The 26,500-nt window shown below is 53.5% G+C and overlaps 3 protein-coding genes across 3 annotated transcripts; 2 read left to right on the top strand and 1 right to left on the bottom strand.

Moving 5' to 3' along the window:
* Positions 1–558: 558 nt before the first annotated feature.
* THEMIS2 (thymocyte selection associated family member 2) lies at positions 559–8,339 on the top strand. The gene is made up of 5 exons (XM_050909694.1): positions 559–652; positions 5,574–5,714; positions 5,814–6,014; positions 6,368–7,501; positions 8,224–8,339. The coding sequence occupies exons 1-5, from the start codon at positions 559–561 to the stop codon at positions 8,316–8,318; spliced, it is 1,665 nt and encodes a 554-aa protein (XP_050765651.1). The 3' UTR covers positions 8,319–8,339.
* A 4,095-nt stretch (positions 8,340–12,434) lies between these two features.
* Positions 12,435–17,796, bottom strand: RPA2 (replication protein A2). The gene is given in 10 exon segments (XM_050910020.1): positions 12,435–13,068; positions 13,852–13,946; positions 14,129–14,239; positions 14,544–14,657; positions 15,900–15,974; positions 17,044–17,157; positions 17,256–17,357; positions 17,474–17,571; positions 17,574–17,585; positions 17,781–17,796. Coding segments are annotated over 10 exon segments (822 nt in total). The 3' UTR covers positions 12,435–12,983.
* Positions 17,797–18,099: 303 nt separating this feature from the next.
* Positions 18,100–25,162, top strand: SMPDL3B (sphingomyelin phosphodiesterase acid like 3B). The gene is given in 9 exon segments (XM_050909870.1): positions 18,100–18,157; positions 18,273–18,347; positions 18,350–18,485; positions 20,184–20,281; positions 21,462–21,605; positions 22,202–22,374; positions 22,528–22,708; positions 23,305–23,438; positions 24,557–25,162. Coding segments are annotated over 9 exon segments (1,386 nt in total). The 5' UTR covers positions 18,100–18,105; the 3' UTR covers positions 24,950–25,162.
* Positions 25,163–26,500: the final 1,338 nt, after the last annotated feature.

Here is a 26,500-nt window from a genome sequence, read left to right as displayed (position 1 = left end):
GTTTTTGCCGGGGGCAAGTGGGGTCTGAAAGCCCAGAGGTGAGCAGGATGGAGGTGCCTGTGTGTTTGTAAGGGGTGAGGGCTGTCTGGACACAGGCTTTCTTTCTCTGGCATGGTCCACCCAGACCTGCTCTCTGCTCCATGGCACCATCGCTCTGTCTGGCCCCAGCCGCAGAGGGGCAGGGCAGGCTGGTACACGGGAGATGTGCAATGGGGACAGCCTGGGTAGGACAGGCTGGAGCATTGGTCCAGCCAGGATAGCACCAAGGCAGAGCTGCGGGATCCATGCCTTCACCCACCCTCAGCACCGGCAGCACCACCAGGGCCAGGACTGAGGGACGCCAAGCCGTGACGGGTGATGGAGGCCAGGAAGAGGGTTGTCCCAGCAGCACGCCAGTCAGTCTGTGCAGGCTAGTGAGCTGCCAGCAGCGTGGGTCTATGGCCAGAGAGGGAACTTGCCACTGCTAGAAGCAGAAGTGAAAGGCAGGCAGAAGTGAAAGCATAGCCCCATGCGGTTCCCCTCTCTGCAGAGTGCCCTGGAGCACCCAGCAGCATGGCCATGGAGCCCCTCTCCTTCCAGGAATACATCTGCTCCCTGGACCCCGCCACCCTGCCCCGCATCCTCAGGATTTGCTCCGGTGTCTACTTCCAAGGTGAGTGCTGGGTGCCCGCTGCCTCCAAAGGGTGCCCCAAGGCTGTGCCACCCCCCCCCGCCATGCCACTGCAGCTCGGGCTCCCCCCTCCCGTCCTGAAGATGGCTGGTCCCCTGCCACCGGGGTGCCCCTGCCCAGGGAGAGGCACAGGTCCTCGTGCCACCACCAGACACTGGTGCCTAAGGCACAGCTTCCTGCAAAAAACCTTCTCTTCTACACCCAGTGCCCACCCAGCTGAGTGCCCCAGTGCATTCAGTCATGCTGCTAGGAAAGCGGTGAGGCACCAAAAACCATCCAAGCTGGTCCTCCACTTCATGCACAGCTCTTGTCCTAGGCAGTGAATTACCTGCTGGCGGTGGATCTGGCAGGGATGGAGCCACATGCTCAGTAGCTGGAGGAAGGTGGGATGGCATTGCCCCCGGCCCCGGTGTGAGGAGTCCAGCAAGGGCACAGAGAGCAGCCTGGTCTGAGCTCTCTAATTCCTGCCGGGCCATGTTCCTGGAGACATCTTAGGTCAAGGAGAAGCCTTGACCAACATGGCTTCCTCAGCTGGTAGCAATGTTGGTGGTAAAATGGAACCAGAAATGAGCAAATGCTTTTGCTGGATTTCTGGGGCTCCCAAAAATGCTGGGAATGCACAGCGGGATCCTGGCAACACCAGTGTGGCATTTACCATCAAGACTTGTAGGATTTGTTCCATTTGTTTAGGTTACACTGACCTTTAAAGAGCAGGAGAAGTGGTTGGGGTGGTCTCACTCTGTTTCCCTGTAGCTCAGTTGGGGTGGATGTTTCGCTTTCACAAAGACTTCTGGTGGCCTTGATAACGTCTTAACGTTGCTAAATGTGTGAAAATGCTGCTGTTCCAACAGCAGCAGTCAATTTGTTTAGCAGTTGCTGGTAGTCATGGTGAGGTAGCTGGTGCTTTCTGCTTCGCATAGCAGGGGGTTTGTCATGAGTTCATCCCAGGGAGGGGAGAAGTTTGGGGCTGCACAGAAGATTTGGTAGCAGCTCAATGAATGCAGACATTTAAGGGCAGAAGGGGGCATTGCTTGTGTTGGAGGGTATTGTGATGTGGTAGCATAGCCTGAGGAGCTCCTGCTCCAGGAAAGGCTCCAGCTGCAGAAAGGGCACATCTACCCCCGTCCCTGTGCAGCGTGATCAAGCACTGAATCTTTCCTGCTGCATTTCTCATCTGAGTTACATCAGTTCAGCCTCCAGCCGTTCCCACTGTGCTCTTCAGCCCTGCTTTTCGCCCCTGTTATGACCCCTGCACAGTTAACAGCACTAGAAGCTTTCCAGGACATGGGCTGTACAAGCTTCCAGGTATTCCTGATTCCTTAGCAATAAGCATGAGCTCAACAAAGACCCTGCAGCCAGCCTCCTGGTCGCGTGTTCCCTTGGCTGCTGGTGAACAGTGCTGGACCTTGCAGACAGATCAGAGTGCACTGGGGATCAATCAGTGTTGCACCCTGCAGATGTGCCGTCCTGCACTGCTGATATTTCTTGAACACTTCTGGATTTCCTGCCGTTACTGAAGATCTTACTACTTCTGGCTGTTTGTTAGCAAAAATTTGGGTGGGTCCCCAAGATGTTAAACAAAACTGCTGCTGGTCTTGGCCCTTTCTCGGGCTCCTCTCCCAGCCATGCACTCCTCGCCTCCTCTGCGTTCTTGATCCTGCTTTATGTTGCAAACCTGCTCTGGCTTGGTGCTGCGGTGGAGCTGAAGAGCGCTTCGGGGTCCTGCGAAGGCATCCACAGCCACGTGTGTCTGTGTGTCTTGCTGCCAGCCAAGGGGGCCAGCCATGCCACGTGTGCATGGAGTTAACCAGGTCTCTGCACCCAGGGTGTGAGGCACCCCTGTGCTCTGGGCAGTGCAGCCTGGCTGTGTGTTTCCTCCCTTTTCAAACCATGGCCTCGATGCTGTCACAGCATGACAGGCATGGGAGGCTGGAGGAGGGGACTGGGCTTACACAACATGCAATACTTTATGAAACTTCCTAGCTTTCATGCACCTCTTCCTGTAGTTTATTTTTTCACATTTATTTCCACTCTGAGGTTCCCCCCACTCCCAGGGGACAGGCACTCTCCCGGCCAGTCCCACCCTGCTGCTCCCAGCCACGCTCTGCAGCTGAGCGGTGGTCAGTGGTGCGGCAGTGCCTGCGGCAGTGTCCGTCCCTCTGCGGCTCGCGTGGCAATATCTAGCCCATCTCCGATGGCATGTCCAGCCTTAGCTCCATCTGTCCTGCCCAGACCCGCCGGGGCGGCTGTGTGTGCCAGGGCCCTAAACCAACATGTTCCCACCGTGGCCAAAGGCACCAGCTTGCCCCGCTCACCGGGTGAATCTGTGCCAGCCCCACCTCTGCCCACCGCTGAGCCCACAGACCAGCTCTACCCTTCCCTGAATAGCTGCCCTCCTTCCCCCGCACCCTCCACCCCCATCCCGTGGCCCTCTTCTGCAGTCCCAGGGGTCGGGGGTCCCCTTGGCCCCACCACAACCACAGGGACTGGGGCTCCCTCAGGGACGCCCATGCGCCCGTGAGCGCCAGGACGCCCGGGCTTGGCTTTCGTCCCAGAAAGGACAAAGCCTGTGGCCAGGGCCAGGCCATGGCTCAGCCCCCTCTCCGCTGCCCCGAGGACCTCATCACAGCTGGCCAACCAGAGGGGCCCCCACTATGTAACTGGTATTTTTTTAATGGCACATACCATGACTACCTGTGGTGGGAATCACTAAATCACCGAGGTTGGCCGGGACCTCGAGAGATCATCCAGGCCAACCCCCAGCTCAAGCAGGGTCAGCAGGAGCTGGTTGCTCAGGACTTTGTCCAGCTGGTTTTGAATATCTCCAATGATGGAGACTCCACAACCTCTCTGGGCAACCTGTCCCAGTGCTTGACCACCATCACAGTAGAAAAATATTTTCTTACGTTCAGAGGAAGTTTCAAGTGTTTCAGTCTGTGCCCATGGCCTCTTGTCTTGTCACTGGGCACCACTGAGAAGAGCCTGGCTCTGTCCTCTTTGTACCCTCAGATATTTAGAGACATTAATAAGGTCCCCTCTTCTCCAGCCTGAACAGTCCCGGCTCTCTCAGCCTTTTCTTGTATGAGAGATGCTCCCGTCCCTTAATCATCCTTGTGGCCCTTTGCTGGACTCTCTCCAGTATGTCCATGTCTCTCTTGTACTGGGGAGCCCAGCACTGGACACAGCACTCCAGCTGTGGAGTGCTCACCAGTGCTGAGCAGAGGGGAAGGATCACCTCCCTCGACCTGCTGGCCATACTTTGCCTGATGCAGCCCGAGACACCATTCGCCTTCTTTGCAGCAAGGGCACATCGTTGGCTCACCTTCAACCTGGTGTCCACCAGGACCCCCAGGTCCTTTTCTACCAAGCTGCTTTCCAGCCGGGCGGCCCCCAGCACGTGCTGGTGCCGAGGGCTGTTCCTTCCCAGGGGCAGGACTTCACACGTCTCCTTGTTAGCTCATTTCTCCAGCCTGTCGAGGTCGCTCTGGATGGCAGCACGACCCTCTGGCCTGTCAGCCTCTCCTCCCAGTTTTGTGTCATCTGCAAACTTGCTGAGGGTGCACTCTGCCCCATTGTCCAGATCATTAACGAAGAAGTTAAATGGGATTGGACCCAGTATTGATCCCTGGGGCATACCGCTAGTGACTGGCCTCCAACTAGACTTTGTGCCATTGATCACCACCCTCTGGGCCCAGCTGTTCAGCCAGGTTTCAGTCCCTCTCCATGTCTGCTCATCCCACCCATTCTTCATTAGCTTCTCTGTGAGAATGTGATGGGAGATAGTGCCAAAAACCTTACTGAAGTCAAGGTAAACGATACCCACTGCTCTCCCCTCGTCCACCAAGCCAGTCACCTCATTGTAGGTGGTGATTAGGTTGGATAGGCATGATTTCCCCCTTGTAAATCCATGCTGAATGGATTTACAAAGGGGAAACCATGATTTGTCCTTCATGTGTCTGGTAATGGTTTCCAGAATTAGGTGCTCCATTACCTTCCCAGGTTTGAGGGGAGCATGACTGGCCTGTACGTCCCTCTCTTGCCTGTCTTGAAGATAGAAGTGACATTTGCTTTTTTCCCCAGTCTTCAGGAACGTCTCCCAATTGCCCATGACCTCTCAAAGATAATAGAGAGTGGCCTCACAAAGTCAGCACTCATGGGTGCATCCCAACAGGCCCCATGGGTTTAAGTATGTCCACTCTGTTTAGTGCTCCCTTACCCGGTCCTCCTCCACCAAGGGTAGGTCTTCCTTACTCCAGACTTTTCCCCTGGTCTCAGAGGGAGTCCTGAAGGCTGGACATACCTGTAAAGACTGAGGCCAAGAAGGCATTGAGCACATCGGCCTTCATCGCATCCTTTGTCACCAGGTCCCCTGCCCCATTCAGCAGCAGATCCACATTTTCCCCAGTCCTTTTGCTGTTGATGTAGAAGCCTTTCTTGTTGCCCTTCGCATCCCTCAACAGATTCAGCTCCGGGCAGGCTTTCGCTTTCCTAACTCCATCCCTGCATGCTAGACCATGTCTCTGTGCTCCTTCTGGGCCACCTGCCCCTGCTGCCACCGTTCGTGCACCTCCCTCATATGTCTGAGTTCATCCAGGAGTGTTGGACAGAAGCACCAACCACCTGCAGGTATTGTGAGGAAGCAGTAAAGGACAGCTTACAGAGGGTGGTGAGGCACTGGAACAGGTTGCCCAGAGAAGTTGTGGGTGCCCCATCACTGGAAGTGTTCAAGGTCAGGTTGGACAGGACTTGGAGCAACCTGATCTAGTGAAAGATGTCCCAGCCCATGGAGGATGGCTTGGACTAGATGATCTTTAAAGGTCCTTTCCAACCCAAAGCATTCTGTGATTCTGTGAAATGCTGGTAGAGGCATTTTCTTTGAGGAAATTCCCTCCTCACCCTGCAGGGTCTGTGTATGAGATCTCAGGCAACGAATGCTGCTTGTCGACGGGTGACCTGCTGAAAGTCATGGCCGTGGCACTGCAGAAGGTCATTTGTGAGGACACGGAGACAGGGCAGACAACGGAGCTGCCATCAACATTTAAGGGTGAGCAGGGCTGCCCTGCCCCAGCCCGCACCCCATGGGTGCCCTCCTCCCCAGGAATATGTTTGCAGCCCCCGTGGGCTCAGCCTCCTTGTCCCACAGGTCTTTTCCAGCCTGCCCCAGCCCCGGGGCCATACCCGACACTGCGGGGACCCTTCCTGGAGCGCGGCAGACAGCAGGGTCTGACGCTGCACCAGGTGCTGGGGCGGTGGGATGGGCGGCCACAGCCTCTGCTCTGCCCCACCATCGGCCCCCACGCCCTGCTCCTGCACCCTGTCTATGAGGTGCACGCCGCGATGCACTGTGAGTCTGGACGGGGCAGGCGGGGTGCTGCAGGCTCAAGATGGGGTGCTGCGGGGTCGGGGCAAGGATGCTGCGGGGTCAGGGTGGGGTGCTGCGGGGTCAGGGTTGGGGTGCTGTGAGGTTGGGGTTGGGGCACTGAGGGGTCGGGGCTGTGGAGTCAGGGCAGGAATGCTGTGCAGTTGGGATGGGGGTGCTGCAGGGTCGGGAGCCTACACCAGTTTGGTGCTGGGACCCCAATGCACACAGTGTGGGTGGCTGCAGGTGGGGGGGGGGGGGGCGTGAGGTGGGGGTCCTCTCCCACGTGGGGCTGGCAAGAGGCCGAGCGTGGGGTCAGGGCTGCTCTGCCCCCGCAGTGCGTCGGGATGTGGTGAAGATCCCTTCCACGCTGGAGGTGGACGTGGAAGATGTCACAGAGGAGGCGCAGCACGTCCACTTCGCCCGGCCGCTGCTGCTGAGCGAGGTGCTGGGGATGGAGGAGGTGCTGCCGGCCGAGGCCGAGATCCTGGAGGGTCCAGCTGGCCCCGCCGTCTTCGTGAGCGCCTGGGTGCCGCGGCTGCAACGGGGGCAGCGGCTGCAGCTCCACGGCCGCTCTCGTGCCTGGCGGGTCCTGGCGTCGGCCCCCAGCAGCAGCCGCCATTTTCTCCTGTCCAGCGCCTACCAGGGCCGGTTCCGCCGGCGGCCCCGGCAGTTCACGGGTGTGCAGGAGCTGGCGGCCGGCCTGCAGCCCGGCCGGCGGCTGTGTGTGGTGGTGACACAGGACTGCGAGGGCCGGGGGGACGGCGTGCCCCCGCTCGGTGTGGGCGACCGGCTGGAGGCCCAGGGGCTGCAGGGGGAAGGCCCCAGCACCCGGCTGCTCTGCCACCGCCACAGTGGGGAGGAGGAGGAGGAGGAAGGCGAGGAGCTGCTGCTGCCGCTGGACCTGGGGGGCGGCTTCGTGGAGGAGATGCGTGACAGCAAGAAGTACGGGCTGGCAGAGCTGCTGGAGGGGCAGGCGCTGCCCTGCGAGGTCCGGGTGGTGGCCCCCGACCCGGGGCTGGAGCGGGACGTGCTGGGCGCCCTGCCCGCCCTGCGGCTGGAGGCCCGCCTGGACCAGCCCTTCCTAGTGGGCAGCTTCTGCGAGAGGCCGGAGGAGGGCTTCGAGATCCCGCCGCGGTGGCTGGACCTCTCCCTCCTGCTGAGCGAGGAGCCCGTCCACCCCCAGGCCCCCTGCACCCGCTGCTCCCGGGTGGAGGAGCTGACCGAGGCCTTCTACTACCGGCTCCTGGCCCAGCTGCCCGGCAGCCGAGCCCCGCCGCCCCCGCGGCCCCCCAAGCCGGCACAGGCAGGGACGGGCCCTGGGGGAAGGCACCCCTCGGCCTCCGGACCCCCAGTCCCCAGCGCCCCGCCAGTGAGCACCCGCCCAGCTCCTCCACCGCTGCCGCTCCCAGCCCGGCCCCGACTGAGCACCCCCAACCAGTATGGCCGGCGGGGACCCCGCAGCAATGCAGGTGAGACCCTGGCGCCTCCCGGGCCCCGACCCCTCCACGGGGCTCAGCCCAGAGACATGCTGCCCTGGTGGGAGGATGGGGCCCCCCAGCAGCGTCAGCGGGTTGTGCTTAACTGAGGGGTGCTGCTGGCCACCACCTCCCTGGGGCTGTCCTCATGGGGACCTGGGGCAGGGACGCTCAGCTGGGGACGTCTGCGCCCAAGCCACCTGGGCCGCCATGGGGGCTGTGCCTCCCCATCCCCTCATGCCAGATGCAGGGGGGACCCATGGGTGATTTCCCCAGCCCTGTGTCCCACAGGTTCTGGGTACCCACAGGGTCTGCCCCATCTCCTTGTCCCACAAACAGGGGGACCCATGGGGAGGCCGCCCCGACCACTTGTCCCACACGGGGACCATGGCACAAGGGGAAGCAAGGCTTGACCTCAAGGGTGATGGCGCAGTGAACACCACCGACAAGCCCTTGGCCTCCATCTGCCATCGAATGCCTTCCCACCCCCCCAGATTGCAGGGACCTGTGGCCCCAGAGGCTGGTGTCTGCAGTGGCTGAGCAGCTGCCACCACACCGCAGGAGTCCCTTCTGCCCCCCACCCTCGGTCCCCGCCATGTCCGGGCGCAGCTCAGAGCAGGGAGGTGGGGATGGCAGGTTGGGGCATCCTCCGTGGGGTTTCTGCTGCAGGCGGTGGCGGTGCGTGTTCACAGGCTGTGCTCTCTCTTCCCTTCCAGGCACAGAGAGCAACAGCGCTGAACATGATTACGAAACTGTTGATGACAACATTCAAAAGACAATTCACAAAATGCAGGCAATTTTTCCATTCTAGTCCTCTGGTTTCTGGAAGCCACCCGGCCTCCAAACACTCTGAGACCTTACATGACATCATTGGTTACTTGCAGAGGCTAAATATAGCCCTAGGGGTCCGCAGCACAACCTCCAACGGCCTCAATCCTGCAGAAAGGTGCCCACATTCCTTGAAGGCAAGCAGGTCATACACCATCAGGACAGCCCTGGGCACAGAATAAATCCCCATGTTGTGCTGTGGGTTGTGTCCTCAGCGGTCACCCGTAGGACTCTCCGACAGCACCAGACCAGCACACAGCTGGGAGGGCACCAAGACGCCACTGAGATGCCAGCCCAGGCCCTGGGACACGGATCTCTGCTCCGCTGCATTACCACGGCGTCTGGACTGGGATTATGGATGCTTCCAGACGGAGATGCTTTGGGGCCAGCATGTCCAGACACTGTTTGGCACGTGGGGTGGGATAGAGTTAGGAGAAGACATGACAAGGTACTTCACACAGCGCAAGCTATGCCCCAGCTGGGGCTCAAACCACTGAGTGACACATTTTTACAATTGCATGTCAGAAACCCACTTTCATAAGGCAGAACAAGTACAGCCTAACTCGCTTCTCACTCTGGCCTAATTTCTCACCAAGGTTGTAGAAACTTTGTAAAAACATTGTGGCTTTAGGTTTTGCTGGTTTTCTCATCCGTTTTTAACTGCACTTGCAACTGGAAGCAATGTCTGTCCCAGACCTCCACGGTCCCCTCCTGCTTGCAAGCGTGCTTGTCGTGCTCCTGCAGATTCTTGGCACCTACAAAGGCCCGTGCTGCTGCGCTCATGGCATTGCATGCAAAAAATGAGCTGAAAACCAAATAAGGACCAAAGTTCAACTCTTCTTTTCCTGGAGGTTTGGCAAAGCCCCAGGAAAGTGGCAGAGACAAAGACCTCATAGTCCTGATGTGCATTAAGGGAAAAGAGCTGACGAGGGGAGAGCTTTACACCAAAAGCAAGCAGGCGTTTCACTCCTGCATCACGCACTGCACTCCTCTTCTTTCAAATCAGAGCTGGAAAATAAATTTTAAATTTCATTTAAGATCAAACTGGTTTTTTTTTTTCCCCTCTCCCAGTGAACGGTAGCTTTGGGTTCAGTTTTTCAGTTCATGTCATTCCTCACTCAGTGCCTAGGGCAGAGTCCCAAAGCTGCAGAGAGGATCTCATGCATTTGAACTTGGCTCGAGTCCTAGCCTGGGTTTGGGCTGGTTTCCTTCTCTGGCTTTGGTTCTGCCCTGGGATCTACACTCGGTATCGGCACTCTCTCCTCAAATCAACGTTGTGGGAGAGACACCGACTCTTGCTGTTGAGGTTGCTTCACTGAATACTCGCCCAAGGAGGGAGAACCCAGCTCTCATCTGCAAACAGGCGCTAGCCATTCATTAACAGCACCTAAATCATAGGATCAGAGAATCACAGGATGGTTTGGGTTGGAAGGGACCTTTAAAAGATCATCTGGTCCAACTTCTTCCACTAGACCAGGTTGCTCAAAGCCCCGTCCAACCTGACCTTGAACACTTCCAATGATGGGGCACCCACAACTTCTCTGGGCAACCTGTTCCAGTGCCTCACCACCCTCATCGTAAAAAATTTCTTCTTTATGTCCAGTCTAAACCTACCCTCTTTCGGTTTGAAACTTGCCCCTTGTCCTGTCACTACAGGCCGTGGCAAACAGTCTCTCTCCATCTTTTTTATAAGCCTCCTTTAAGTATTGAAAAGCCACAAGAAGGTCTCCCCAGAGCCTTTTCTTCTCCAGGCTGAACAACCCCAACTCTCTCAGCCTTTCTTCATGGCTTCATACGATGTACAAAGCTTCAACCAAGAGGCCCACTGCAGTGGCAGGGACCAACAGGTGTTTAAGTCACCCCAGAATGAGTTTTTCCTTCTCCCGGGGGAAAAACTAATTGCTGGACTATGGCTGGGGAGAAGATGGGCCCCAGGGAGGAGGAGGGGAGCAGAGCATAGAGGAACAACTGAAAATGCCTAAGTGTCTCCTTGATTTGAGCCAAAAGCATTCCGAGTTTGGATTTCACCGTTAGTTCACAGAGAGTTTTAAACGCAAACTTTCTGTGAAGCAGCCAACACTTCTGTCCCCTAAGACCTATTCCAAATCGTCCCTCTAGCCGGGCAAGAGCAGATGCTCCTGGATGCTTTGAAGATCAAACAGCAAATGGAGACTAGGCAAAGACTTAAACTCCCTCCCCAGCCAATGAGTTTTTCCTCTCCAGTCACATTGTTGTCCCAAAATTGGGGTTCTTTTACCCAGTGTGCAATAATCCAGTCTCACACACAGAGCCGAGATATTTATCTCATGTTTGCGCAAAGATGGGTGCTAGGTGGTAATTCCACAAAGCTAGCACACCCGGTTAACACACAGTGGACATTTTATACTGTTTCACCTTTCGTTATCAGGACAATACTGTTTACATGTAATCTTTCAAGATTCTTATTGGTGCCTGTAGTCCTCGGTTTTATTTAAAGGTACAGAGTTTCCTTTTTCTACCACGCATGCTCAGAAAGGAAGGGGCTTCTGTGAGTAAGGGGCTTCTAGCTTTGTGGGTGTGATTCTAAGTATTCTAATGAGACAGTTTGTTAGAGGGTAACTTAACTCCACAATACTGCTGAGTCTGTTTCAAAGTTATCTAAGTAATGTCGATTAACTATTGTCTGTTTGCATCTTCCTCCAAGATGCACCGGATATACCAGCCTTCAGAACATCCTGAAGTGATCAGCCGTCCTTTTGTAATCCTCTCTATATATACAAGGTAAGATTACTTTACGTGTGACAGCTTACGCATTACAACATCACAAGTGTTTTGTCCAGTCACACTACTCCTCTCTTTACTGCAAGCAATTCCATTCATCTTCACTTCCAAAAAACATCAGGGATTTTCTTCCTAACCTGCACACCTCCTGCAAAAGGGAAACGACAGTACTTCTGGCTTCTACCTCCACTGGACTCCGCAGCCTGGAAGTTCACCTGTTACACACCCCTAGCACAATTTAGCACCATGGGCTACGGCCGTGCCACCCTCCGAACCTGTGCAGGACAGTGGGTTTTGCCCCAGCATTAACGCCAGAAGCAGATGCCCCGGGTCCGGCAGCCAGCCCCACAGATGGGCACACGGGGAAGAACGGCTTTTCCAAAGCCAGGCCGCTTCACCAGTCCCAGGTAACAAAAACCCGACTGGCAGCTCCTGCGGCACCCGGAGTCGACCAGCCCGTGAGCCCACCGGCGTCAGCCCTGGCTGCACGTGCTGTTTTTCCAGCAGGCCCCGTGTCCCTGGGAACTCAGCAGGCAGCAATCAGAGGACAGGTCAGCACAGCGCAGCAAACCAGGCTCCCATCTGGCAGGCAGCAAGCGCATTTCAGTGTCTCAGCGTTCAGCCTGAAAAACCCCTCACACACAAGCCTCACCGCAAAAGCCGTGGTTCCTCCTGTGAGAACAGCTACACACCTTACAGGGTCATGGTGAAAAACGCTCCTGAATATTTATGAACTCCTGAAGTGCTCCCATTAACAAATGCAAAACAATCCCCAGAAGGTAGTTTTTGGTTTTGTACTTTACATAACAGGAAGCTTATCATGACTAAGAGGACAGAAATACGCTGAAGCAGCTGCCCTCAGCACGCTGCCTCCCTGAACAAGGCAGGATTGTGCAGAGAAACAGGAAATGCCAATGTGTTATCTCCACCCCGATACATCATCAATATCAACCCTGCTGTTTCCTAACTTGGTGTTTTTCTCCGTTATGCTTTAAAAATAGTTTAAAGAAAAAAAACTTGTTCCACATGATGTAATTCATTTGAGCTTCAGCTAAAGTACTTTTGGTGGCAGAAATGATCCTGGCTATATTTGGAACACTGATACAACGTGTAGCTTTCTTCAGTAGTACAATTATTTAATTTCTTAGTGTCCAGACATTCACTTCACTTTGACCTTTTAAAGCAATTAACTTCAAAAGCTAAGGGAAAAATAAGTATAGTTAGAGAAACTCTGAAAGCATGAGCTGTGTTTTTACCCACATGGTTAGGTTTTGTCAACGCAGATGGTTTTCTTCTTTAGGGAAGAAGAAAAGCCTCTAGAGCCATACACGCATGCAAGACTACCCAAGTTAAAATTTTATTGGAAACATTCAAAAGCTCTAGTAACAAGATCACCTCATAGTACAAATATAGATTTAAATGCATAAACTAAAGCAATTAAAAATCTATTCATGATTACTGTACATTAGTGGAATATTACTCTTGGCTACCCACTTTGTGAATGAAATGGAATGAAAGCTCAGTAAGGAGAAACAGCTCTAGAAATAAAAGACAATCTGCCCAGGACAAGATTAGAAAGAGCTTCTTTCTAACGCAGGCATCCTCTAAGGAGACAAAACCAAACCGAAGGCTCTGAAGCTTTGAGGAGTTCAGTCTTCCCATGTCTGTTTATCCTTTCAGTCACATGGCCACAGCATGTAATCCAGTCCAGTTAACAGAATCCTACACGTTCTGCTTGTCCTTGAATTCCAAGGAGGCACTCACAGAGTAACTGGGACTTTCAGAGGCTAGAAAGAGCAAAGATCACCTTCCAGGTTGCAAAGCTCAGCAGGATAACTTGGTACATGGACAAGCATTTGCTTAGAACTAAATCCAGCTGGAAGTAACTTCACTCAGCATCTGTTGACTTATAGTGATCATCATCCACAGTGGAGTAGATGTGTCCCTCGCTGCTAAGGAATTCAACTGCTTGCCTTTGGAGACAGAAAAAAAAGCAATTGCTAACTAGTTCATATCAACACCCTTCTCTCAGGGATTTCCCACTTACAGACCCCATCCCTACTGTTCCCTTCTGGCATCTGCCAAGGGAAGCTCTCGGCGGCTCTATCCTGTGAGCAGTGCAAGTGCTGCTCCACCAGGCAGCAGGTACAGAGTTTCTCCAAAGCTATGGCAATACACTCCCCCAGCAGCTCTTAGACGCCGCCTGCCACAGAGGGGAAGGCCACCACTCTCAGTACTTCCCAGGTGAAAGCAGTGCCTACGACTCTGCTTCAAAGGGGACAGAACACAGAAAGATAACGGACATTAATTGCTGTCTTTCGGCTTCACTGTTTTTCTAAGTCTCAGGGAGGAGAAGTTATAAGAGACAGCAAAGGAGAAGAGAACAGAAACAGTCTATTCCCAAGTTTCGATCGGTGTGCAGACAGCAAGGTAGTCCATGAACAGGAGAAAACACTGCTGAGGCACTGCTGTACTCCCAGGTACCTATTACTTTGCTACTGAACTGATAAACAGCTTGTTTTGAAAATAGGGAGCGAAGCTTTTTATCACCCCTTCAACTGACAATGGCTCATTCTAAGCTGTTGAAGACTTCAAAAGCTCTGGCTCACCACTGCATCCTACTGGGAACATTTGAAATTACTAGTGTTGTTTCACAAGTAAGGATCTGGGCTTGCCCACTATTTTCCTCTCTGCCTCCTTTTATCAGACCCCAGGAAGTCTGATTTCCAGAACACCCTTTGTTTCTACACACTTACTTGATTGTTGACATGCTCATATTGTGGAGCTGAAGTTTCAGCTCTTGAAGACTCATACCTTCTGGGACAGGGCAGTTTTTAATCAAGTTCAGCACCTGGAAAAGCAAGAACAACCATTAGCACACAGCTAAGCTTCTCTATCAGCAACAGACAGCAAGGTTGAGGAAGAACTATCCGTCTTCAGAGAGTAACTGAGCTTGCATTTCTTTGTCCTACATCACACCGCAGCAGCCTCTGCTGCGACTGCTGTGTTCCTGGAGAAGCTGCTTGCACCTACCTGACTCTGATGCGCTGTGAGTCCGTTCACTGGCAGGCTGCCACCTCCTCCATAGCCCCCCACGTCACCTATCCCAGCGGAGGAAAACGACTGAGGTACTCTTGATGCTGACTGAAATTACGAGAGTAAAACTGCTGTGGTTACACAGGCTGCCACAAGCCCACGACATTAAAGACTCGGTGTTACTTCAGAGAGACAGTAATTAAAAATAGATTCCCAAAAAACCCGCACAATCTCTCTTCCAAGGAAGCCAGGACTCCTGTTACACCTTCACTGTAGCCCTCCAACAGCTTCAAGCTTTCCAGCCCCACAACGGGTATACAATTTCCCCAACGAACCAAGAGGTCCCTCTCTTTGGGAGACAACCAGTAACCCAGTAAGGGCCAAGATGGAATCAGGATCTTCAAGTACGTACCATAAGATTTTTTCTGAGGATCATATGCGCGTTGACAATCTCTAGTATGTGTGTGGTGAACTCATTCATGTTTTCCAGAGGCATGATCTTAAATGCCACCAAGCTTTTCTTATTCTTTCAGAGAAAAAAAAAAAAAAAAGGCAAAAAAAAATTAACATCACAGCAAGAGGAACATGCTTAACAGCCAGCGCAACCATTCTCTCCAGGAACAGGGTTAGTGGCGGGTAGGGAGCTTGTCTGCATGTAACTAGTCCAAAACTTTCTGACATTTTCATATGTGATTTTGGAAGACAATGCAGACAGGGTAACTTCTCTTTCTAACCAGCTGGTAATTAATTGCACTTTGCCTTAATGCATGTGCCATTATTTGAATATTCATTCATATATTTAGTTACAATAATTTAGTTATGAGGCAACCACATCACATAATAAGCCACAAGAAGCGTCCCCATTAACCAGAACCTGGTCTAAGCTCTACAGTACAAACACCCAAGAACCTGGTGGCCAGTACTCTGTTCCACTGAAAATAACATACTGATGAAGAGCGGCATTTTAAATGGGTCCTCTGTCCCTTGCATCTAGGAACAATTAAAGTGTTATTAAATACAGCCCTGGTATCCTGGTTTCAGCTGGGATAGAGTTAATTTTCTTCCTGGTAGCTGGTGTAGTGTTATGTTTTGGATTTAGTATGAGAATAATGTTGATAACACACTGATGTTTTAGTTGTTGCTAAGCAGCGTTTATACTAAGTCAAGGATTTTTCAGCTTCTCATGCCCAGCCAGCAAGAAGGCTGGAGGGGCACAAGAAGCTGGGAGGGGACACAGCCAGGACAGCTGACCCAAACTGGCCAAAGGGATATTCCATACCAGATGACATCATGCCCAGTATATAAACTGGGGGGAGTTGGCTGGGAGGGGCGGATCGCTGCTCGGGAATTAACTGGGCATCAGTCAGCGAGTGGTGAGCAATTGCATTGTGCATCACTTATTTTGTATATTCTAATTCTTTTATTATTGTCATTTTATTATTATTATAATTATTTTCCTTCCTTTCTGTCCTATTAAACTGTCTTCATTTCAACCCACGAGGTCTGGTTTTTTTTCCAATTCTCTCCCTCATCCCACTGGGTGGGGGGAGTGGGCGAGCGGCTGCGTGGTGCTTAGTTGCCGGCTGGGGTTAAACCCTGACACCTGGCAAAACCATTCAAGGATTTTTCCATAGGAAAGGATGAGCAAAGACCACGATTAAGCGGATATTCTAAAGCGAGCCCACTAACACTGTGCCAGATCACCAATCCTTCACGCCACTGCTCCAGCCTCGTGGCTTGGAGTCAGACATGGGTAACATGATCTTACCTGGAAAGACCGAAGATGACCAGCTACTTTTACGTAAGTTCCTGGAGGTACCACAACATTCTCGCCACCTGCCTCCTAACAGAGACGAAAAAGGAGAAAGGAAGGTTTTGCTGATTCACGTTTCCACGTCTCAATTATCACAATAAATGACTTAGGAGAGGAGGCTCATCTCAAGCAAACACAAACAGCATGCATTCCTACATCCAGTAAGAGCAGTTAGGTAAACACAACCGTAAATGAAAAATAGAGAAAAAAATATTTGCTTGTTTGAACGCACTGCACACTTGACAGCAGTCAAAGCCTGCTGTCTGCTCTGCTGTCTCTGTCCACTTCTGAGATATTTTCACAGAGCAACAAGAGGAAAGAACCCTCAAATAGTAAAAAAGCAGGTGTTCAACTACGTAACTTGGCCAGGGCAACAGAAGCAGGCCAGAACCTTTTTTGAAGTTACGATAAACTTACAGTTAAGCCAACTGAATGTCTGCCTAATTACTCTCCCAAAGTTGTTCAACTGGAGTCAGCTGTTTGCCTTCAAATACATGTTACGATACCGTGGGCTAGCTTCAAAGGCCTGCTATACCAGCATGAGAGTCCAGTGAAAGTTATCAGCACTTCAGAAGTCATGCATCAGAAAACCAGGCAACATCCATTGGTACGTGTCTTCACCTCAATCACTGAGCCACATACAAAATCTCTGTTCACTCTCTCTTCTTGTATTTCTACACAGAAGTACTGTGTATGCATCTCTCAGTTCAGCTATGAAGTAATGGTTGAGCTTCAGCAGCTAAGCTCTAAAAAATTATACAAAGTGATTCAACGTAGAATCACGTATGAATTACAAAACAGGAGAAGAGTCATGTACAGCACCAGTGATCTCTGCTACAGCAGCATCCCCCTTGGATTTCACAGACATGTTATCCCTAAAACGCTTTTCAGAAAGCTCCTGCCCTAAAACTTTTTTTTCAGAAAAGCCACATCTTTTTGATAAAAAAGTCCTGCGAGGAGCAGGGAGGTGGACTTGATGATCCTTATGGGTCCCTTCCAACTTGAGATATTCTATGATTCTACGATTCTGCAACTTTTCTCTATTCACCGCTCCCAAAAGCTTTCAAAGCAGCGCGTTCTTAACGAATCTGATGCTTACATCAGTATCAACCCACTGCCTGACATCCATCGGGGCTGCCGTCATGTCGTCCACTTTGTAGAGAATGTTTGTCGGTGCTTTCTCAGCGTGCCGAATTATCCCCATAATGGTGACCTGCGTCGGAAGGAGGAAGAGTTTATCCGGGAAGGCCCCGGGAAACGAGCCTCTTCTACCCGCAGCCTGCCCGCTCACCGCTCTCCCCCGGCGCCCACCTGGGAGATCTCCACGTCGCGGATCCGGAAGGTCTCGTCGACCTGCTCGGCTGCCAGCAGCTGCGACACGGTGCAGGGCACGATGTTCTGGGAGCGGATTCTCTGCAAGGGACGGCGGGGCCGTCAGCGCCGCCGGGGAGCGGCCGCCCCTCTCCCCGCTCCTCCAGCCGCCGCGGCCCAGCGCCCCGGGGCCGGCCGAGGCCCCGCTCCCGGCCTACCTGCTTCTTCTCCCCCGGTCCGCCGGCGGGGGAGCCGAAGCCGCCCGGGGACTGCGTGTAGCCGCCCGCGGACCCCGAGGTGCTCACGGTGCTGTACCGCCGTCGAAGGTACCTGAGGGGGAAGAGGGAGAGCCCGTGAGGCGGTAGCGGTTACGCGCCCCCCGTCCCCGCCGCCGCCATCACGGGGCGCGGCGGCGGCCGCGAGCCCCCCCGTCTCCGGCGGCCCCGGGCGCCCCACGCCGACCCCAGGCGCCGACCCCGGCCCAGCCGACCCCGGCCCGGCCCGGCCGCCGCCCCCGGCCCGCACCGTGCCCGCTCCACATGGCGACGGCCGAACGTCGGGCGCCAGCCGGCCCGCGCGCACCGCCCCTCCTCGCGTCGCCGGCTCCTTCCCAATCCGTGGGCGCCGCTCCGCCGGCCGACAGCCAATCGCGACCCTCCGTCTTCCGGCTCCTTCCAATAGGGGGAGGCCGCGGGGAAGCGGCCGGCGCCATCTTGACTGCGGGCGCTGCCCGGTCCCGCTCAGGTGCGGGAGGCGGCGCGGCAGGACAGGGCAGGGCAGGCAGAATGCGGCACGGCACGGCACGGCAGCCAGCCCAGCCGAGCCGAGCCGAGCCGAGCCGCTGGCCGACATGCAGCCCGCCGCGCTCCTCCTGCTCTGCCCGCTGGCCGCGGCCCTGTCAGGTAAGGGCAGGCAGCGCGCCCCGCTCCCCGGCCGGGCGGGGGGCCCCGAGCGGTGCCCGGCGGCAGCTCCGCGCCCCCCGCCCCGCTGAGCCCCGGCGTCTCCCGGCGGCGGCAGGGCGCTTCTGGCACGTCACCGACCTCCACTGGGACCCCGACTACGACGCGGCGGCGGGTGCCGGGCAGGTGTGCCCTCGGGCGGCTCCCGCGCCGTGCCCGCCGCCGGGCCCTGGGGCAGCTACCTCTGCGACGCGCCCTGGCGCCTGCTCGCCTCCGCAGTCCGCGCCATGAGGAGCCGCCTGCCGCGGCCGGACTTCGTCCTCTGGACCGGGTGAGGATGGGCCGGGGGCCGCGCCGGGCCGGGGTCCCGCCGGGAGGGGATCCGCCGCCCGGCCGCCCCCCAGCAGCGGCGGTCGGCCGGGCTCTGAACGCGCTCGCTGACGGGGCTCTCCTCAGCTCACCTTCTCCGTCCTCCCGCGGCAGTCCTGGGGGCTGAGGGACGGTGTCTGCCTCCTTAGAGAGCTGCTTCTCCGAGAGGAGAAACACCAGATACTCCAGGAATTGGCAGTGGGGGCTCTGGGGTCACGCGTTGCCCTCGGGCTGTGGCGCGATCCTGCCTGCTCTGAGGGTTGCCAGGGTTTGGATGGGAGAAGGGGCAGCCGGAGGGCCGGGGCGTAAGGGGCTTTTGGGGGTCCAGGGCTCTTTACGTGGTAACCGTTTTGGAGAAGCGGGGTGAGGATGTGCCTTATAATGCAAAATGGAGGCTTGGGGGAGAGCATAACCGCAACGAGGCCTCCTGACACCAGCAAGAGGCTCCCACCAAGCCCCAGCAGTGAGAAACAGTAAGGTAAGGAAAGGCTCACAATTCACCGTCCTTCCTTTTCTTTTTAATTGTTGCCAGCCCTGTCTGACTTCACACAAACTCTGAGCACCCGAAACGCTCGGGGAATGGGACTGGCTCTTTCTGTTGGTGCACCGAGTCCTGCCTGTTAGAGGCAATGGGAGGAGAGCATTGCAAAACAAACCTGCAGCATTTCTTCAAACTGTAAAGAGGCACCTGGGAGACTTGTCTCAAAAAGGGGCTGTTTTGCTTTAGAAGTATGAAAAGCCTCCGCAAATGGAGCATGTGTTCTGCTAGTATGGTCTCCAGAAGTGGGTACCCTATTCCACAGGAGGCCTCAATAGCACTTACAGACAGTAAAAGCTTTATTTTGCGTGATTATTGTAAGTCTGTATGTCCTCTTGTAACGTTTGCTTTTCTTCTAACAGTGTAACATCAACCTGTAATCTGCTGTAACCTCCTGTCCTAATTTGCAGTGCTGTTGCCTGACCCCACGTTTTCATTTTCTCTCTCTGCGGATGATTGTTCCTACTTAGAAGTAGTTATTGGTCCTTATGACTTTATGTTGATTTTTCTTTTTCCTTCAAACTCTTTCCCCCAGTTCTTTGACATCATTTTGCATTTTGATCTTCCTCTTCGATGGGCTTGTTGACAGCCCAGCATCGTCAACAAATGCCATAAGCATATTAGTGAAAACATAGAAGTGCGTGTCTGCCGCACTTTTGGAGGCAGACCTCAATGATCACTGCCTTACTGGAGGCATTCCTTTGTTTCATTTTAATGAGAGCTGTTATCCTGCTGTTCAAACAGCTGCGCAAGCAGCTTTGCTTCACTATTGCCGATCAGATGTTGACCTGAGATTGCAAAAATGCTCTTCCTTGCAATATTTCCAGTCAGCTTTAGTGTCTATTAAATGCACTGAGGCAGAGTGAGCCTCCACTTCATATGCTTGTGTACAGGTTTTTCAAGGTAGAATAAAGCGGAGCCCTTTTTCACTTTGAGCAATTTCTTGAAACTCCTTCAGTGCCTTGGCCAGTCAACATAGCGCTGGTTCCTGCCCCCAAAAGCTTCAGCTTTGTTTTCTAGGAGGCACAAAGAGAAGTAAGCAAGTTTCTCTGCCTTGCTTACCACTTGAAGCATATGCCCTGTTAGTCACAGACAGTGACTCTGCTGCTTTTATTTTTCTAGAGATGATACTCCTCACGTCCCCAATGAGAAGCTTGGAGAAGAAAAGGTTCTGCACATAATAGAAAATCTGACTTCTCTGATAAAAGAGACATTTCCAGGTAGGATTTGAGGGTGTCGTGGTTTAACCCCAGTCAGCAACTAAGCACCACGCAGCCATTTCCCCCTCCCCCCTCCCAGTGGGGTGAGGAGGAGGAAAGGAAAAAAGAAAAAAAGTAAAACTCGTGGGTTGAGGTAAGAACAGTTTAATAACTAAAGTAAAATATAATACTAACAATAGTAATAATGAAATATAATAATAATAATAGTAATGAAAAGGAATATAACAAAAAAAGGAAGCGGGGGGGGAGAAAAAAAAAGTGATGCACAATGCAATTGCTCACCACCCGCTGACCGATGCCCAGTTAGTTCCTGAGCTGCAATCCGCCCCTCCCGGCCAACTCCCTCCTCTTTCTATACTGGCCATGACGTTCCATGGTATGGAATAGCCCTTTGGCTAGTTGGGGTCAGCTGCCCCGGCCATGCTCCCTCCCAGCTTCTTGCACACCTGCTTGCTGGCAGAGCATGCGAAACTGAAAACTCCTTGGCTTAAGATAAGCGCTCCTTGGCAACAACTAAAACCTCAGAGTGTTATCAACATTATTCTCACACTAAATCCAAAACACAGCACTGTACCAGCTACTAAAGAGAAAGTTCACTCTGTCCCAGCCGAAACCAGGACAAGGGGATGAGAAGGGGAGAGGGGCACAGAGTCTCATGGGAAGAGCTTACCAGGGTGGAGAAATGACAGAATTGGGAAGGGGAAAGGCACGGAAGGGCTGTGATCATTGGGACTTGTTTGTCCTCTTCCTAGTTGCTCTATGGCATGAGGCGTGTCTGAATTGAGGCGTCTGATGCGCACTCATTGTTTCAGGCCAACTCACTCACAAGAGAGGAAAATAAACATTTCTGTAATTAGTCATTAAGACAGAAAAGGCTGCAAGATTTCCTCACACTTCATCCATGTCAACTGTGGGGGAAGGAGCGTTATTGATGGTGAAAGCTCACTGATTCATCTGTAAAGCCGCGGCTCTGGGGTGGCTTGTCCCAAGGAGGGCTGGTCTTTGCAGTGTTGTACCCCCAGTCGATGCAACCACATGGCCGTGGTGTGGATGATTTGCTTTTGCAAAGCTCTCAAGCCACGCTGTTCTTTCCAAGTCTGTCAGTGCCTCAGGAGCTTTGGTGCTGAGGAACTCTGAAGCAAGCATGGATTCCTCTGTGCCTCCTTTTCTCTGTCCCTAGATACTAAAGTCTACGCAGCGATGGGCAATCATGACTTCCACCCCAAGAATCAGTTTCCAGGGAAGGAGCACAGGATCTACAACCGAACAGCTGAACTGTGGCGTCCCTGGCTGAATGATGCTTCCACTTCTCTTTTCAGAGCAGGTATGGCACCACTGGCTCATGTTGGCAGCATTCTGGGGAGATGGGGGTGGTTAGGAGAATACCACAAATGGTTTTCCCTGCTTCTATGCTCAGAACAACAGTATTTATAGAGTATTTGCAGAGGAAGAGTCCAATTTAATGCTGATTTCTGGCACTGAGTTCTCCTGCTTGCAAGAAAAGTAATTTCTTTATGCTTTAGTCTCTCCTGCTTTCCTCGAGTTACTGGAAAGTGTCCCTACAGAGAATGCAGAGTGGTGAGCTTCAGCGGAAGAAAAAAGATCTTTTAAGAAAGCTGCTGGCACAGGCAGCACTGTGGCTCTCTAGAGCTGCCCAGCTCCTGGTGCTGCGCACTGTCCCCGTGCAGGGCCTCCCTTCACCTCGAGAGGCACAAGCACGGCAAGAGGCACGCAGGGGGGAGAGTCGCTCCAAATCCCCATCCTGAGTGGTCAGAGCGCTGCTGGCGCCTTGTCCAGACGGTGACTCTGCTGTGGCTATTGCCAAGGAGAGCTGAGAGGGGTGGAAACAAAGCGATCTGGGGTCACAGCAACCAGCGCGACCAGACCTCCAGCTCTTTCCCTGTTGGTTGTGTTTTTCAGGAGCTTTCTACAGTGAGAAGCTTCCCAGCCAGAGGACAAGGGGGCGAATGGTTGTCCTCAATACCAATCTGTACTATGACCAGAATAACGAGACAGCTGGTGAGGAAGATCCTGGAGGGCAGTTCCAGTGGCTGGAAGAAACACTGACCAATGCCTCTAAAGCAGATGAAATGGTATTAAAAGAAATGAATAAACGAACTTTGTAGAGGGCTTCTCCCAGCCTGGAAGCTCTTCGCGCTCCTGCTCTCCCCTCTGTGCAGTCACAGCAAGCCAGTGCTCTGTGGGAAGCGTGGGCTTTGCATTCAGCGCAACTCTTGCTTTTGTAGGTCTACATCGTGGGGCACGTCCCTCCTGGCTTCTTCGAGAAGAAACGAGGCAAGCCCTGGTTCCGGAGTGGCTTTAATGAACGATACTTGAAAATCGTGCAGAAGCACCACAGAGTGATTGCTGCCCAGTTTTTTGGGCACCATCACACAGACAGCTTTCGGATGTTTTACAGTGATACAGGTACTGGTTCTGGCCACCCAAGCATTTGCGTGATGGCTCTGCTAACTCCCAGAAAATCACTGTCAATGAGAGTTTTCAGTGGCTGCTGAATGCAGCTGAGAAGCTAGAAAAGGCTTGTGAAATGCTTTGGTCAACAAGAGACAACAGTGGTTCTGATCTCCACCCCCAGCCTGTAGCTCCAGCCCTCCTTCCTGTTTACCCTCAAATTTTGTTGTTTCCCCTCAATGCCTTGCAACTTCTTGCCAGCTCCCTGTTGATGGGCTTTGGACATTGACTGAGACGTAAGGGAGCAGTTACGAATCTTTGCACTGGGGTTATGGGTAGTGCTCCTTTGCCGAGTGTGGTTCTCTTGTGCACCCTCACTGCAGGAGTCTTCGACAGCAGTGGAAAGCCTGTTCTCAGCTGCAGCGGTCCCATGTTCAATCCCTGATGCCGTTCAATGTGCTGATCTTTATGCGTGCGCTGTTGTAACTAGGGCTGGTGACAAAGCTGCTGTTTGCAGTGTGATCGGTTCCCGGGGTGCTCACTGCAGCGTGGACAGGGTGTGATACAAGCCAAAGTCTCCCATTCATGGGTTGTTTTGCCTTTCTGTTAAGGTTCTCCAATCAATGTCATGTTCCTGGCCCCTGGAGTGACTCCCTGGAAAACAACATTACCTGGAGTGAACAATGGAGCCAACAACCCTGGGATTCGGGTGATCGACTATGACCCAGACACCCTTCAAGTGTTGGTAGGGATCCCCATGTGCTGCACACCGCAGTTCTAGAAGAGTACTTTAATTCCTCCATGCAGTTTTAACAGGCAGGACTACAGGAGCCAGGCGGCTCTGTAGGAGAGGACCTCAACCAAGATATTTCAGCCTCATGTCTAGCACAAAGATTTAGTAAGAGCATCAGTGAGTAAAGGCAAGGCAACCGCAGTCAGCTGGCCCAGGCCTTCTGCTGGGATGAGTTCTCCAGGGCAGCGCAGGACAGGTTTTGTTGCGTTCTTCATGTCTTTAGCTAGTTGCCTTTGACACTTGCTTTACTACCCAGGTAACGTGGATTGCAGAACTTCTCTTTGAGGACTAACAGACTTGTCAAACCCCCTCCAAAAACTTTTAACCATCTAGAAAATTATTTGGGTCCCCCTGCTTGCTAAATTGATTCATTTGTAATGGATCTGAATTTAGGTGAATTGTAGGGGCAGACGGATCTGTTTCCTCTGTCTCTTATTTGCAAAGAGATAGAGGATGGGGTGTTTGTGCCTTTCTTTGCAATGGATAAAGCAGCTCTGTAGATGCTCTGTTTACATGTTTATAGCATGAGAAATTAATGCTAAAATACGCTGTGGAAGGCTAGGGAGCTAGTGAAGCAGAGAAAAAAAGGGCAAGAGACTGAGAACAAGTTGTGAAAAACTTTATTCTTTAGTTTGTTCACAGTTAAGAAAATAACTTCACTCAGTAAGTAACACTACTTGAACCCTTGCTTCTGCCAGTGGACAGTGTTGATAGTAAATAACAGAGTGATTTTGAAGCAGGCCAGGCTCAAATTTCCTGATGTTTGGAGATAAAAGTCAAGCAGAGAAAAGCCATCTCTTCATCCCTTATGAAACAGGATGCTTTTGTGGTGAGTTCTGGAGGCTCTCACCTGAGGCGTCTGTCCCCAGGTTCACGTCTCAGTAGAAAGTGCCTGCTGGGAGGCCGCTGACCCCCGGGCAGGGAGATGTGCTGCCTGCGGTGAATACACGTGGCTGTGGAGCAGCACACCAGCAGCCGGGAGAAGGGGCTGATCGCATCCTAGCCAGACTTTTCACTCGAGGGCCGATCCTTTCCTGATTTGTCCTCGTTCTGGTTTTCTCTCCCTGCAGGATATGGTGACTTACTACTTGAACCTAACTCATGCCAACATGATGGCCTCAACATGGGAGGAAGAGTTCCCAACATGGGAGGAAGAGTATAGGCTGACAGAAGCCTTCCAAGTCCCTGATGGCTCTGCGCGCTCCATGCAAACGGTGCTGGAGAGGATATCAAAGGATCCGCGCTATCTGCAGCAGTACTACGAGTTTAACTCTGTCAGATACGACCTCACCCCGTGCGAGGAGGCCTGCCGCGTTGATCATGTTTGTGCCATCAGGGAAGTTGATTTTACAAAATACAATGAGTGTGTTAAAACCAGCAGCTCTGCCTCTGCTGTCATCAGTGTTTGGCTTTTATTTTTCTGCTTGCTCTTAGGACTTCTCAGTCCCCGGCAAGCGCTGTAATGACTGAGAGCAAGAGAAAATGAAGAGAGCCCAAGTTCACGACGCACATGAATCAGCAATTGTGAATGCTTTTGGAATTGAGAACTTAGTCGGAAATCAAGACAAAATCAGCGGCTTTTACTAAAAGCTCTATGATGTTGATTTGAAATCTTCTAGAAAAGCTTGATGTAGCAATCACTGCCCTTTCCCAATACAAAGTCTCTTTGTGCCAGACTGACTTGCATCAGGGGGTCTGTCTCCCTTCTGCTGTGACTTCTGAGGTAGTCTCACAAATCAGGTAAAGACCAGGCCTCCCTGTGGACTTTAAGTTCCCATGGATGAGAGCTGTGAGCTGCCACGTGTTCCCGAGGAGTCTGCTGCCAGGTGGGTTCCTCATGCTGGCGCATGCTTCTCTTCTGGAAAGACCACACATCTGGCGACCCAGCAGGTCTTGTTTTGGTGGCCTTGTACAGCAGCCGCCTTGCCTTTGGCTTACGAGCAAAGCCAGGTGGGATTAGTTCTTCCTTTGACAGTGTATGAATTTCAGCAAGTTTGGGCCATGATTTTCACGTGTCTGTGCCCAAGATTAGGCTCCAGGGTAAGAAGCTTGATTATTATGACTCTTTAAAAAAAAAATCCCTCCCCCCCCCACCCCCCAGTTGCTGAGCATAGGCAGCTCTTCCCTTCTGTGCTCTCTTAACTCGCATCCATTTAGTTTCTTCCTTCAGTTGGGCATCGCAAGCTGACCTTGACCGCTCCACCATTAAGAAACACGGAACGATTTGGTGATTTACCAGCCTTGGGCTTTGCTAGCTTCTCCGAGAACCTCAAGGGAACCCACACGAAGTGATGCTGTTGGACCCTTTAGGTCTGGGTGAACGAGACACGGAGGGAATACTTGCGTTGTCTGTAAAAGGCAGCTCTGGGCTCTCCCAGGGGTCTGACGTGGCAGAGCGGGAGCTCGCAAGGCAGTGGGGTGTCGTGCTCAGGACACGCAGCCTAGCACGCCCTGGATGGGTGCCGGCCCCGGTGGCTTCTGCAGCTCCTGCAGCTCGTCCACGCGCTGCCCACAGACCGTTCCGCCAGAAAGTGCAGGCAGGGTCCAAGAGCAGAAAGGGCTGTGGGGGCGAGGACGAAGCCTGCGAGCGCAGCAGCATGGGCTGGGCGTGCGAACGTGGTGGCGTGCCCCTCAGGGCAGCCGCGGCGGAATGGATGCGTCCTGTCGGAAGAGGAGTGAGGGCGCAGGAGGAATAGCTGCCTGCGGCGTGGGGGCCTCGCAGCCGTGGTTGGTATTTGCCCCCTGTACCACTTCGGAGCGTGTGCCGGAGCGATGCTGCGGGTGCCCGACGGCTGCTGTCGCGGGCTGTGCCGGGGCGCAGCCGGTTCGGTGCGAGAGTCTGGTAATGGCGGGGGCCCCCTCTGGGAAGGCCTCCCCTCCGGCTCCTGGGCCTGCAGGGCTGCCCGCCCGCGGCTGGGCCCTCCGCCTTCCCCCACCGCTGTCCCCTCTGGCTCCGTGGCACCAGAGCTCCCTGGAGCAGACACGGCTCTGAAAGGGAACGGCGGGAGCCAGTC

This window comes from Gymnogyps californianus, chromosome 22 (assembly GCF_018139145.2).
Source record: "Gymnogyps californianus isolate 813 chromosome 22, ASM1813914v2, whole genome shotgun sequence".
NCBI lineage: Eukaryota > Metazoa > Chordata > Aves > Accipitriformes > Cathartidae > Gymnogyps > Gymnogyps californianus.
This window is presented reverse-complemented; position numbering and strand designations above follow the sequence as displayed.

Bases quoted from the DNA above. Each gene is read 5' to 3' on its own strand.
- THEMIS2 (XM_050909694.1), top strand. From the start codon at position 559: ATGGAGCCCCTCTCCTTCCAGGAATACATCTGCTCCCTGGACCCCGCC. The intron at 5,715-5,813 runs GTGAGCAGGGCT...CTTGTCCCACAG, and splicing joins GCTGCCATCAACATTTAAGG to GTCTTTTCCAGCCTGCCCCA. The intron at 6,015-6,367 runs GTGAGTCTGGAC...CTGCCCCCGCAG, and splicing joins GGTGCACGCCGCGATGCACT to TGCGTCGGGATGTGGTGAAG.